Below are 12873 nucleotides of genomic sequence, written 5' to 3' on the forward strand. Positions count from 1 at the left end.
ACAAACAAACCCCACCCAACCAAACAAAAAACCCTTCTGTTGCTACATGGTACTCAAGGACTGTATCTATAACTGTCTTCTGCACTGATCCTTGACACCTTAGCTCCATTAAACTTAGTGGCAATATTCCCAATGATATCAAAGGAGCTAGAAATATCAATTGAGCTTTCTACACTGTACAGTGTAAGATACAACAAGAGGGTGGGGGTATGCTGGGGTGGGATATATATATATTTGTGAAATTTTGCAGTATGGAAAAGTCTCCGTTTAAGGTAGGGTAAGCGTAGTGGTCTCAGGTATTCATTCAGACCATGTTTTTGAAGCAGCATTACAATGGATGTCTTATTTGTAGAAGGTGACCCTAAGGAGGTTTTGTCTTATGATATATATTGAAGTCCTGGTAAACAGTGACTGTGAATGTTTTTAATAACAGTAGTATTATTAGTTTAAAGATCAGCTTTTCTGTTTAGGTTTCACCCTCAAAAATCCCTGCCTCTTGCATATCTCCTCAACCATCATTGCTACATCACTCCAGCACTAATAAATGACATGTTCATTTATAAGATCTGTTAGCCACTTTCTGAAATGTGTGTTTGAATCCCTTCAAAATCAATTGGTTCTTATAAATACTTTGTTCCTGTTCTCTAGGGAGTGACTTGAGGAAGGACACCGTGGCCGCATCTACACAAGACGCTTACTATACAGTAGCTTTTTACTACTGTGTAGTAGCTCATTACTACTGTGCAGTAGCATCATGGGACCCGAACCATGATGCAATGCTACTGTGCACTAGTAACAAGCTGCTGCATAGTAGTAACAAGCTACTGTGCAGTTAGTATCACCAGGGAGCCGTGCGGGGATGCTGCTGTGCAGTAACGCTGGTTACTGCAAAGTCACTTAGTACTTGGGTATGCAAGTACTAAACAACTTTGCAGTAACAACCGTTCAGTCAACATCTTGTGTGCCCAAAAACTTGCTTACCGTCTCTACTAGGTATACAGTTGGTTCAATAAAAGTTATTACCAAAAAGCCCTTGCCTCTTTTATCTTTCTGGGACTATCACAGGTACAGTACAGGTTTCCCTTGCTTTATGCGGTACGTACGTTCCTGGAAAATGGCGCATAACTCAAATTCACATAAAGGGAGCCCACTTTACAATGTAACAAATAGGGATACGTTCCAACACCTCAACTTTACTTACCTCCAGACCCATTTCTACCACTTTTTTAAGACAGTTTTTTTACTCACTAACAGCAGACAGTTGGAGATAAGCTAGCGGGACGCTTAGAAGCCATAATGGGGATGGCAACTACAGAAACACATGTCACAGGCGAGGAGCACAGATCCACACAGGAGACTCTTCTGGTGTGCATCACTCCCACAATACACTGGACAAAACAGCTGATTGTGGGCTTTCACCACACCAATCGCATAAGAGTAAAAGAGAAGAGCAGCTTCCATTTCTAATGGTTTTATCATGAAAAATTCAGTTGATAGCCTTTCCTTTAATCACACAGTGTTGATGCAGAGTAAAGCGTAGGAGATGGCCCCCTGGGTTGACTGGTCCAGCCGTACCTCATCTCTAGTAGCATGTTAGGCCATTAGATTTGCATCTGTGTTATTATCTTTTCTTTTGGCTTTTCATTCCCTGTGTTTTGGACAGGACCTGTTTAAGTTATGCTGAGTTACACCACCTGAGAATCTAGTCTTTAAGTGAGAAGATTTTGAGCAACCCAGAAAAACTCTATGTTGAGAATATTATTTTGAAAAATTATATACAATAGGCACAATGAAGCACAAGAGCAATAGAAGCATGAAATTATTGTACATCAATGAACTATTCAGCAATTCAGTAAGAATCTCACAGCCAACACGGCGTATTAAAAATGAATCCTAAAGATAACTAATGTGCTGACTGAATCTGAATGGGTTGTTAATGTTGATTTAGGTGTCTTGTCTGTGTGAGAGATTACCTCCACAGATCACAAAGAAGAACTGAGAAGAGAACAGAAGAAATGCATACAACTAGGAGGTACTGTATGCATAAAAGAAACAATGAAGAAACTGCAAAAAAGTAATAAATATATTAAATAGGGAAAAAAACACTCTTTGGGAAACTGGTATTGTTACCTGTAACAATAGAAGCTAAAAAATGAGAGTATGATTTATAAAATCACAGCACAGCATTAATCAACATTATTCTCTAATTTATAGTGAAAATCAGAACGAAAAGGTAGATGTGCTTAATCCTTTATTTATTCTGTGAGCCAGCTCTTTTTAAAAGATGTGATATTCTCCTTGCTCAAGCAGGCAGTTTTTCTGAGTTGGAAGGAACACATTATTCTCTGCCATTTGAATTAAAAGAATGCTTTGCCTCCAGCATGGTTATTCTTTTGTCTTTTTCTGAGGTGCTATTATCTTTGATGTATTACCAACATTGTATAAAAACATAAGTCTGGATGATTTTGGTATTACTGCATTACATGTACCGTCTGTTCCCTTAAACAATATTATTTTATACTGCCTCTATATATAGACAAGAGCAAAGTATATGTCTGAAGAGAATCGTGTTGCCAGAGTTAGTTTCAAGATGCTCATGTGCTTAATGCAGACTTGCATATGTTATCTCAGAATTATGCTAGTTTCCTACCGGGAAGAGAGAGAGTATTTTTTTCCCCCAACACACGACTGGCTAGGTTACTTCCCATTTCTTCTGAATCAGAAGTTGTCCATAGTTGGAAGTAGGACACAAGACAGGGGGAGCTCTACCAGAACTCTACTAATCTGTATTGCTAGAGAACTCCCTTCTTTGGATGCCTGACTGGGGTATCTTGCCCCAACATACAGGATATACAGACCACTGGATTTGAGGTGGAAGGAATTTTTACCCCAGGTCATACTAGCAGAGCCCCTGCTAGTGCCTCATCATTACTGCAGCATGGCAAATGGTTATCTTTCTGGTATCATCTGAGTATGTCTTTTACCTGCTATTGCTAGGGCCTCTGGGATTTATAAAGACTTGCTCTCCTGATCTACATCTATGGCATTAAATTCTAAAATTTAATCTCTTGAAGACTGAAATGTTTTATTATAAATCAAGTCTTTTGACTAGTTTCAGGTATGTGATTGAAACCTAGGGTCAAATCCTATTTCACCTTTTTGTGCACCTAAGTGGCACCTGCAGAATCACAAGAAGCCCCTGACATGTTACATATATTGTGAAATTAACTGGCTACATATGCAAAGTAATATACCTAATAAAAATGGCCAATGAGCCATAAATTAGTTATTTGAGAAATGTAGAACATTTTTGTACCTGGTTTCTATCAAGCTTTAATTTGAACATGTGGCATGCCACACACAGAGTGATAGTGTTTGGCCAGGTTCTTTAGTATCTCAGTGTAGACTGCGCTGTATCTCTTCTCCACCCCCTCACTTCCCCTTCCTGCAGGAGGACTGATACTTAGCTGCTGCCCCAGAGCATAGTAGCAGATGCCATGACTCACTGCTCCACTTCTCTTTCTTCAACTGGCTTTCAAGGCTGCTTCTATAAGAAGCTATTAGCACCTGTCTCTGAAACCCAGTCTAAACAAACACTCAAGTGACATGCTTTCGGGGGGGGAGGGGGGGCAGAATTTGTTCAGGAATCTGTGGGCAGGACAAGCACATGCAAGAAAGCACCTCATAAGGTTACTGGAGAGTTTGAGCCCTGCCTCTTCTGCATGCTCACCCCCACCCCCCAACCGGTTCACAGGGTCTCCCTGGATCTTCCTAAAGGCTGGGAGAGCAAGTTCCCAAGATGCTTTTTTCTGCTGTGGATAGCTTGGTCTTTGAATGTGAAACTGGTCACATGGCATGACAGTTTCTGTTGAGTGATATTACCTTTTGCTTGATGGAAGTAATGTCTGCCAGGGACCTAACTGGCACCGATATAGCTGCAACACTGAAATAGTTGTCGTTCATGAGAAGTTTGAATTCTATTTCAACCTCTGGTAAATTAGGATCACCTTATACACATGTTTGCAGAAGTAAAATGAAGGAGGCACTTGTGCAGAGAACCAGTCAGATGTTAGCCCTCCCTCTCGCAGAGGAGACCAGGCCATGGGTTAGGGCAGGGGCGGGCAATTCTTTCAGGCAGAGGGTCACTTACCAAGTTTGGCAAGCTGTCGAGGGCTGCATGGGTAGCCGTGCCCCTTGACAGGTGCCCCACTCCCTGGTCTCCATTTTGGGACTGGAAGTACTGCCCCCTAACCCCCAACCTGTGTCACCAGAAGTCCCTCCCCTTGCCCCCGGAAATACTTCTTTCAGCAAGGGGTTTTGCCATCTCAGAACCAGAAAAATAACAAATTATAAAATAAAAATTGACCATCTACAACATTCATTAATTTGATTTCAAAAAATACTTTTGTCCTGATTTACATGTTGTTGTGTAGTGTACACAGAGGTGATCACACAGTAGCCTTGGTGCTGGATCCTGTCAGTTTCCCCTGAGTCCTAGTGCCCCTAGTTCCTGTCATCTTTGACAGGCAGCCAAGAGCAGATAAATATTAATTTTTAAACTTTTTAGGTGCCTTGCAGGCCAGATAGAATGGCCTGGCGGGCTGTATCCATTCCTTGGGCCGTATTTTGCCCACCCCTGGGCTAGGCACTACTCAAAGCACTCTTCATCCCTCCTCTTCAAGCTGGGTTACTGCATGTCATGTTTAAAAGTTATTACATGAACAGCAGTCAGACAGTTTCTACCCCACTGGGGACAGAGTGCCTAGTCTTCCAAGGCAGCATCCACCTCATTGAACTACTCACTTGAGTTCCTCTTCCTAACCCAACGTAATGTCTCCTCCTGGCTGTCCAGTGGGCCAGTTACAAGAGGAGAGCTGGTGAACACATACCTAGTCTACAAGCCAGTAGTTAGAACACTTTGTAGTGCACTGGATCACACAGACTCAAACCCCACCTATGGATGAGAATGGCCTAGCATGCCAGTCTTTGTGGGCAAGGGCATTGACCCCTAACTAGAAGGCACGATAACTGTCGTTCTCTGGAAACAGCTGTTAGTTGTGTTTAGTCTCTTCTGTTCTCAATGAAACAAGTGAGGCTGCCATAAAATTGAAGTCCACCTTGCCAGAGAACATGTGCACCTTTTGCTTGGGACTTGCTTTTCCACTGCCTCGTTAGGTTTGTTTATGTAGATGTTTTCCAAGTGGGTGGACAATTTAACTGTTCTGGTTTAGTACCCATAGAAAGACAACACAGAAGAATGGAGACCTGAGCCCATCCTGTATGACCATTTAAAAAAGTTTAAAAAACAAAACAAGCCCGTGTGCAGATGTTGAATTCAGTGGTTTTGCAGCTGTGTAAGTGACAGCAGAAGTCAGCCTATAAAGGTCAAGGCTCCTTTCCCTTGCCATGACACTCAAAGTGGCAGTTAGATAAAGCCACTCCAGTAAACACCATATGCTCTGAATAAACATGAACTACAATTAATTTTTCAAAGAAAGAAAACCGAAAATGCTGAGTGAAATGACATAGCAAAATTTATGCACAAGCTGACTCATTAATTTACTTCCCCCTGTGAGAGTTAGGTAAATGATATTTACATTCTTGTGACATGAGCAAATAAGTAAATAATAAATAATGGAAGGCTAGATCTTTCAGCTGGGAGAATGTCATCTCTTAAGAATATTATACTTTGAGTTATGCTTCTATGACAACATTGAAATTACTACAGTCGTATGTGTGTAATGAAAGCAAAATATGTCTGTTGGCCCATACACTATAACCCCCTGGAAATTAGGTAGATTTTTTGTAACCAGCCAGAGTTTAACCAGGGAATTAATTACTGTTTTGTATATTGCATTTATAGTTAATTCATTTTTTGAGTTTGAGATGTATAAATGTCTTAGATGCTATAAATGATAGATCCAGCACATCATACCCTTGAGTTTGCACTTTACTGTTGCTACAGATATAGCTGAATCTGGTTTTTATTAATGTAAATAACAGCATGCTGTGTACAACTAGGATGAAATTCTGTTTCCCTTTCTGCATCTGAATGGCAGCTTTTTAGCTAAGTACCAAAAATACCACTTACATACAAGTAGCAATTCTATTTCCCCTGCATTGTGGATACGTTGCTTTGTGCACGCAGACTGTACGTGCTTAGTGTCATGACCCAAAAGGCATGATTGTGTGTGTGCTTCGGCACCAGAATTATCCCCGCCAAGTTGCAGAGCATTGCACGGGAGAGTTTCCTGCTGCAGAGGAAACCCCGGTGCAGGGACGAGTTTCCCACCTTTTCTGCAGCTTCTTTTGCAGAGTGCATTGCTCGAGTTGCAAGAGGAATGCACAGTGCAAAAGAGTTCCCGCCACCGGTATGCAAATTCGTTCCCCGTGATTGGCTAGTGCTAAATTATTCACACGTGGCGGCTAGCGATTGGCCTGTTAGCCATATAAAAGGCTTGAGCAGTTTCCGCCCAAGCTGAAGAGAACTCCACATCCATCTCGTGGGGACTCTGGGTACACGGCAGGGTAATAGAAACCCTGTGTGAGATCCAGAGGAGCTTGGCGGCCTGATCCACTGCCCACCTCTTCCCGTCTTTGAGCGCGACTTTTATAAGATGTATCTACGATTTCTATTTTGGTGGCTCATTCACCCAGAGCATCCGGAGCTCTGCACCGTGGAGCCTAGCAACCTCCACGAGACCGTCTGTGCTGTCTGTCTGTAACTGCAACTCAATCAAGTTTTTCAGCCTACACCACTGCCATCTCGGTGTAAGTAAACAATCTTTAAAACTACCGCTACGCGTTTGTGCCTAATTCCAGCTCGACGGCCTTCCCTCTCTGACCCGGCGTGCCCGGGCTGCTGGCCACAGCCCGCGTGCAGCACGGAAAAGGGCTCGGGTCGCTCCCGGCCTGCACACTTAGTAGGATACGCACTGTCTATGCATATATGCAACATGGGGGGCAGCACAGGGACTGCACCGAGGCCCATTCTAGCCCAGGTACTCTTCCCATGCCGCCACTGATTAGCTGTTTGGCAGCTGGCAGGAACCATGTAGGACCTATGCAAGCCCCTGTGTAGTCCACCCAGGTACACATTCTTTTTAAGGCACCATTAAAACCATTTTCATTTAATAATTTTGTGGATGGTTTTGCTTTTTGTAAAACCATTAATTATCTGAACGTGTGACCAGGTTACATTTTAAAATGGGATTAACTAGTTATTCTCATTTTAAGTGTAACATCTTCCAGGGGCCTAATCTACAAGAATACAAGCAGCCAGAAATACAGTACTAGTGAATTTTAGTCTCTAGATGCAAAAGTCTTTCCCATAGCTTAGCCCCAGGAGTTGAGTGGTTCTAGCTCCCCCATTCAAGCTTGAATCTATGTTTCTGATTTCCAGGAGGAGGGCACCAGGCACCATGCCACCAGTTGGGTATTATCCATGCCCTTTCTCTGGCAATCCTATTGCAGCTAGCCCTGGGACAGCCCAAGAATGGAGATACATGGCTCTAGGAAATAAATAGGCAAGAACGAGGGTATGTGGATCAGTGCAGTGGTTGCTGCCCTAGGAAGAAGTAGGCTCTGGGTCATAAATTTGGCTCTTACTCCCAAATAAACAGAAGATTCCCCACTGTGCTACCCTCCATTCATTTTAGTTAGTGGAGGGTAAATACAGGGGACTGTGCCTTAGCCTTAAAAGTAGCAACAGAGATGATGATCCATGCCAGAGTTTGGTAATGCCATGTCTGTAGTATGGTGGTACCCTAACCACTCAGGTATTGGAACTAAAACATGTGAGGGTCATACCTTTCCCCACCACATCATTTTTTCCTGGGCTTACATTTGAGTATGCTTGAACATAGCTGCATATATGCCCAACCAGTACATACACTTACATGGCCAAATTACAAACTGAGAGCCAAAAACCATCAGGCAGACAACTAGAAAACTGCCATTTAGATGCACAAAAGGAAATAGATTTCCACCCCTACAAACAGAAAAATGTTGGAAATAAAGACAGATGGATCAAAGTTTCTTCTTGGGTTGTATATTCCTTACTGTGCAGCAAATTTAAATAATTGCTAATTTTCTTCTAGGAATATCAACCTTGTAACACCAACTCCTGTCCAGAGTTAAAAAAAACCACCCCATGGACTCCTTGGACTCCAGTCAATATCTCAGACAATGGTGGCCACTATGAACAACGGTTTCGATATACTTGCAAGGCACGACTGCCTGACCCAAATTTGCTGGAAGTGGGAAGACAAAGGATTGAAATGCGTTATTGTTCTAGTGATGGTACCAGTGGATGCTCCACAGATGGTAAGCAGAAATAGAGCAGTTGAACAATATCACCTGCTAGTGAGGTGGTTTTATTTCTATTTTTGTAAGAGCGGATCTTCATGTCTTGCTGTGTTTTTGCCTAATATAAATGTTAATGGAAATATGGACATATTGATCACAACAGGGAAACTAGCTTATACTTTTCCAGACTTAGCTTATTATCACAGGATAACTAGGTATTTTTACCTCAGGCTGTAGGATTTTTACCTTGTTAGAGAGTTAGATAAATTATATTTATGCTCTTGCAACGTAAGTAAGTAGATAATAATACCCAATAGAATGCTGTATCTTACAGCTGAGAATGTCATCAAATTATGATTTTGATACAGGCTGTCTGTTAAAGATATTCTATTCTTGGTTCCATTCAAATAACACACTTGAAATGAGGAGGGCTATTTATATGTACGTAGTTGTTTAAATTGTTCTTTCTCAAAATCAACTCCTCAGGGTAATTGGTATGTCACTGGCCTAAGTACAGACAGACAAAAAGCCCAAGACTGAATTGATTCAGTCTTCACAGGTTACCCTAAATTGCTTAGATTGAACCAATAAGCAAGTGAATAGATATTCACTTTTGATTATAGAAATACAGTCATATGCCTGCCATGGCCTAGGCCAGAAGTCAGGGGGTGCTAGAGAAAGCCTCCCTGCTTGGGTGGAGCAGACAGCTTGAGCCAAGCCTAGCCCACCCACCTTGCAAGATGGAAGTTGTAGGGGAGATACAAAGCATCCTGGGATGAGGGGAGATGTGAGTTAACTTGAATCTAGAGGGGATCTGGGACAGAAGTTCAATAAATTGATTTAAGTTAAATCAGTTAAGTCTGATACTGCATCCATCCAGGTTTATCTTAAACTAGTTTTGACCATTTTGAAATTAGTTTATGTGCACTGAATTTCTGTTGTGCACAGATTTGAACTGGTTTCTGATCACTTATACCAGTTTATGTGTAATTTCTGTCTCTAGCCCTGAAGTTTAAATCTTGAGATAACTATTTCATTTCCTTTTATTCTAATGGACTGTTGTTAGATATTCTATCAAATTCTAATTTTATTTGTTAAATATTGGCCATGCTGATGAAGAGAGCTTTTTGTTTAATAATTTTTAAGCCATAACTGACTGTGTGCATCTGACAATTAACTAAATAGATAACTTATGAAGTGGATAATTTATATTATTCAAGTGTTATGCCACCTAGCTATCACTACTGTTTTCAAGTTTTGTTTCCTTCTGTGAAGACAGAAAGACCTCATCACCAAAGTGTGTTTAACTTTAAATGTATTTTCCATATATAATTTGTTTGCATTAAGTTATTTTCCCTTCATCAGTAGCCACCAATGTTCCCTCTAAGGTGTGGTGGTCCGTGAATGCGCCGCTTCAGTCTGTGAGCAGCTTACAGGGAACACTGATAGCTACTGATATCCCGTTTCCTCCAAGAACATGTCCAATCCCTTCATAAATCTGGCTGAACTCTTCAGTTTCCACTGCATCTGGTGTCAATGAGTTCCCCACTTTAATAAGACATACAAAAAACTAGAACTCTTGGTTCCAAAATGTTACCTTTTATTAGATCAACTGGGAAATTGCAAGAAAACTGTCCTTTTCTGGAAGCTTTCGGCATCAAAGTCGCTTCGTCAGGCTCTGGGAAAAGTATAAATGGTACAAGATAGTAAAAAGTCCCCATAGGTAGGAAATAAACTTCATTTTTGCACAGAAGGAGCTGAAGATGGAAGGCTGTCCCTCAAAAATGAAGATGGGGGGATAGCCTTCCATCTTCAGCTAGTTTTTTGTATGTCTTTTTGTCTCAGACCAACACGGCCACGAAATACACCACTTTAATAACACACTGGGTGAAAAAGAACTGCCTTGTGATCATTTTAAACTTACTGTCTGGTAGTTTCATTTTGTGACCTCTAGTTCTTCACTGATGAGAGCTAGTCAGTAATAAATCCCTATTGACTTTACCTTCATCATTTAGTTTTTTGTAAATCCTTCTCATGTCCCCACTCAAGCATCTCTTTTCTAAACTGAACAAGCCTGGCTTTGTTAGTCTCTCCTCATCGGGAAGCCCCTCCATACCTCTGACCTTCTCTAGCTCTCCCATATCCTTTTGGAGGCATGGGTACCAGAACTGGGCATGGTACTTAAGGTGTGGACACCTTAATTTACCAAGGTGCATAAAGATACTTTCATAATACTCTCAGCAAACTCTGCCTCATTTTAGGCCCAGATGGCCCACAGATAATTCTGTCTCTAATAAAGGAAGCTGTTATGTTTCCAAAATTACATGTAGATGCCAATGTTTTCAGCTGTCACATAATTAACTATTCCTCCTTCTGGATCCTGATTCTAGGTTGAAAAAAAAAGTAGTATATTTTGCAGTTGCAGTACCCCTGCAACTGGTCTTCCAACCTGCAGAGTTGTTACACAAAGGAGCTACTGGGGGGCAGCCAGCACCAGGCTGCCTGTGCAGAAGGGCCTGATGGTAGCACCAGGTTGACTGTACCTTGATTGCGCCCACCCTTGCCCCACGCAAAGATTAGGGGCCGGGCTGGAACATGTGCCCTCACTTGGCTGCCTATGCCACATGTCTGGAGGGGCCACTGCACTCTGGGCTGGGTCATGGGGCAATCAGTGCCCAGCGGCTCATCCAGGGGTGCAGTGCAGGGGAGCTGGTGGGGGGCGGGCAATGTGCTGGATGAACCACTGGGCTCCGATTGCTCCAGCCCAGCTGGGGCCCCATTCACAGTGAATGGGCCCCCGGCTGGGTTGGGTCGTGGGACAATCCCCATAGTGCAGGAGGGAGCAGGGCAGCGCCCTGCCCCTACCGTTCTTCCTTCTGCGCTGTGGAGGTCTCGATCTGCCTGCCATCCCCCACAAGCACAGTGACACTTACCTGCCTGTGGCTGCAATCCTGGCTGGGAGTGCATGAGTATCTCAGTGTGCTCATCCCTCCCCACTCCTGCAGCAGCCTGTGGCTGGGTTTTGGGGTCGGTGTGGGGCATTAAAAACTTACTGCGCGGCAAGATTTTTTCTTGTGCACAGCCATGCATGCACACAGCTTAGAGGGAGCCTTGGTAGCCACACAGTTCTGAATAAAAAATAGCAAAATATATTTATTTTTTTCAGATATTTAGATGAAGTCGAGTCAAATTTTATTTAGTAATTAAAAGTAATTTCATTATAATATATTTGTAGGTATAAAAACAATTCCCTTTTGCCTGTTAAAAATAGGATATATATATATATATATATTAATTTCTTTTTGGTTAATGTCTGTTTGGGAATCCATTTAACTCATATGTTCATAATGATAAAGGCCTCTTAGCTAAACTTTGTCCAAGCATTATTTTTACAAAATATTTTTAAAACCTGTCTAGAAAGAGGTTTTCTTTTGTACCAGCCATAGATAACTCATATGCTTTGCATTTTTATATTTCTACTCTTTAAATAGTCTGGCAGATGTCAGTAAAAATATTTTTTGTGTCTGGTACTTTGCTGTTCTTGTATTAGTGCTTTTAAACCAAGCCAAGAGGGTTAGCTAAGTCTATAAACGTATGTTGTGAGCAAGTGGAGTATAAATAAAAGCCTTGTTACACACTGCACTTAGAGCTGCTCAAATGTTAATGTGTGTTAGTGTGAGCTCCAGTTCAGAGCAGTCACACTTTAAGACTAAATTTTTTCACTGACTGTCCCCCACCTGCATAGCTACCTCTTGCCAGTTAGGGGGCTGGCAATCAGGGAGCTGACTAGAGCTACAGCTGTGAGTTGCCAGCAGAGGACTGGTGAGCCAGGAACAGGGTTTTATCCCTGATCTAGGTTGGGGCATGTGAGAGATGGGTTGGAGGTGGAAACATGAAGGTGGGAGGTGGAGAGTTAATGGGATAGGGATGGGTAATGATATTGGAGGTGGAAAGGAAATGAGGGTGGAGGAAGGGTGATAAAATGAAGTTGGCCAACCATTGAAGGATAAAATAAAAAATAATAAAAATAAAAGAATTTAAAAAGAAATAAAGAGGAAGTAAATTAAAAAAGGTCTCATGTTTTAATAAATTGGGATTGGGGTGTGGGGTGTGCTGGTTGTGCTTCCCAGGATAGCTAGGAGGTGGGAGAACTGAGGAAAGGAGCTTTTGGAGGAAGCCACAGCTCATGGGGACCCAATCCAGCTCCTTCCCTTGTTCCCCCTCTCACTCATCTAAATCCTACTCCTGGACCTGTCGGTGCCCTGCAACCTGGCTAGCTGGCATGTGCTGTGCAGGCTGTTTGCATGGGGTCACACATCTTGGGGTAGGAAAGTCACACTCTCAGGGGCAGGATGGGGAGTTGGCTTGGTGTCCTGGGCAGTAGAGTTCAGGGAGTGAAAAGTTTGTCCACAGAGAACAGGAGGGTGGGGGGACACTGCATCCTAGAAGACTGCAACTTGGATGGCTTATCTGTGTGGAGGGGCCATACATTAATGGAACACAAGCTGGGTAACCCAGATGAGAGATAAACCTGCCTTGGAGGGGTGTAACTTTCAGCTGCCTAAC

General features: G+C 42.5%; 1 protein-coding gene across 3 annotated transcripts in view; it reads left to right on the top strand.

Annotated features, from left to right (window-relative positions):
• Nucleotides 1–12873, top strand: part of SEMA5A (semaphorin 5A) — a 593698-nt gene that overhangs the window by 529338 nt on the left and 51487 nt on the right. For all 3 annotated transcript variants that reach the window (XM_006015687.3, XM_025205600.1, XM_025205596.1), the window contains one exon: nucleotides 8100–8325. In XM_006015687.3, coding sequence (XP_006015749.1) covers nucleotides 8100–8325 — 226 coding nt within the window. The remainder of the gene's footprint in view (nucleotides 1–8099; nucleotides 8326–12873) is intronic.

Source organism: Alligator sinensis, unplaced genomic scaffold (assembly GCF_000455745.1).
Source record: "Alligator sinensis unplaced genomic scaffold, ASM45574v1 scaffold126_1, whole genome shotgun sequence".
Classification (NCBI taxonomy): domain Eukaryota; kingdom Metazoa; phylum Chordata; order Crocodylia; family Alligatoridae; genus Alligator; species Alligator sinensis.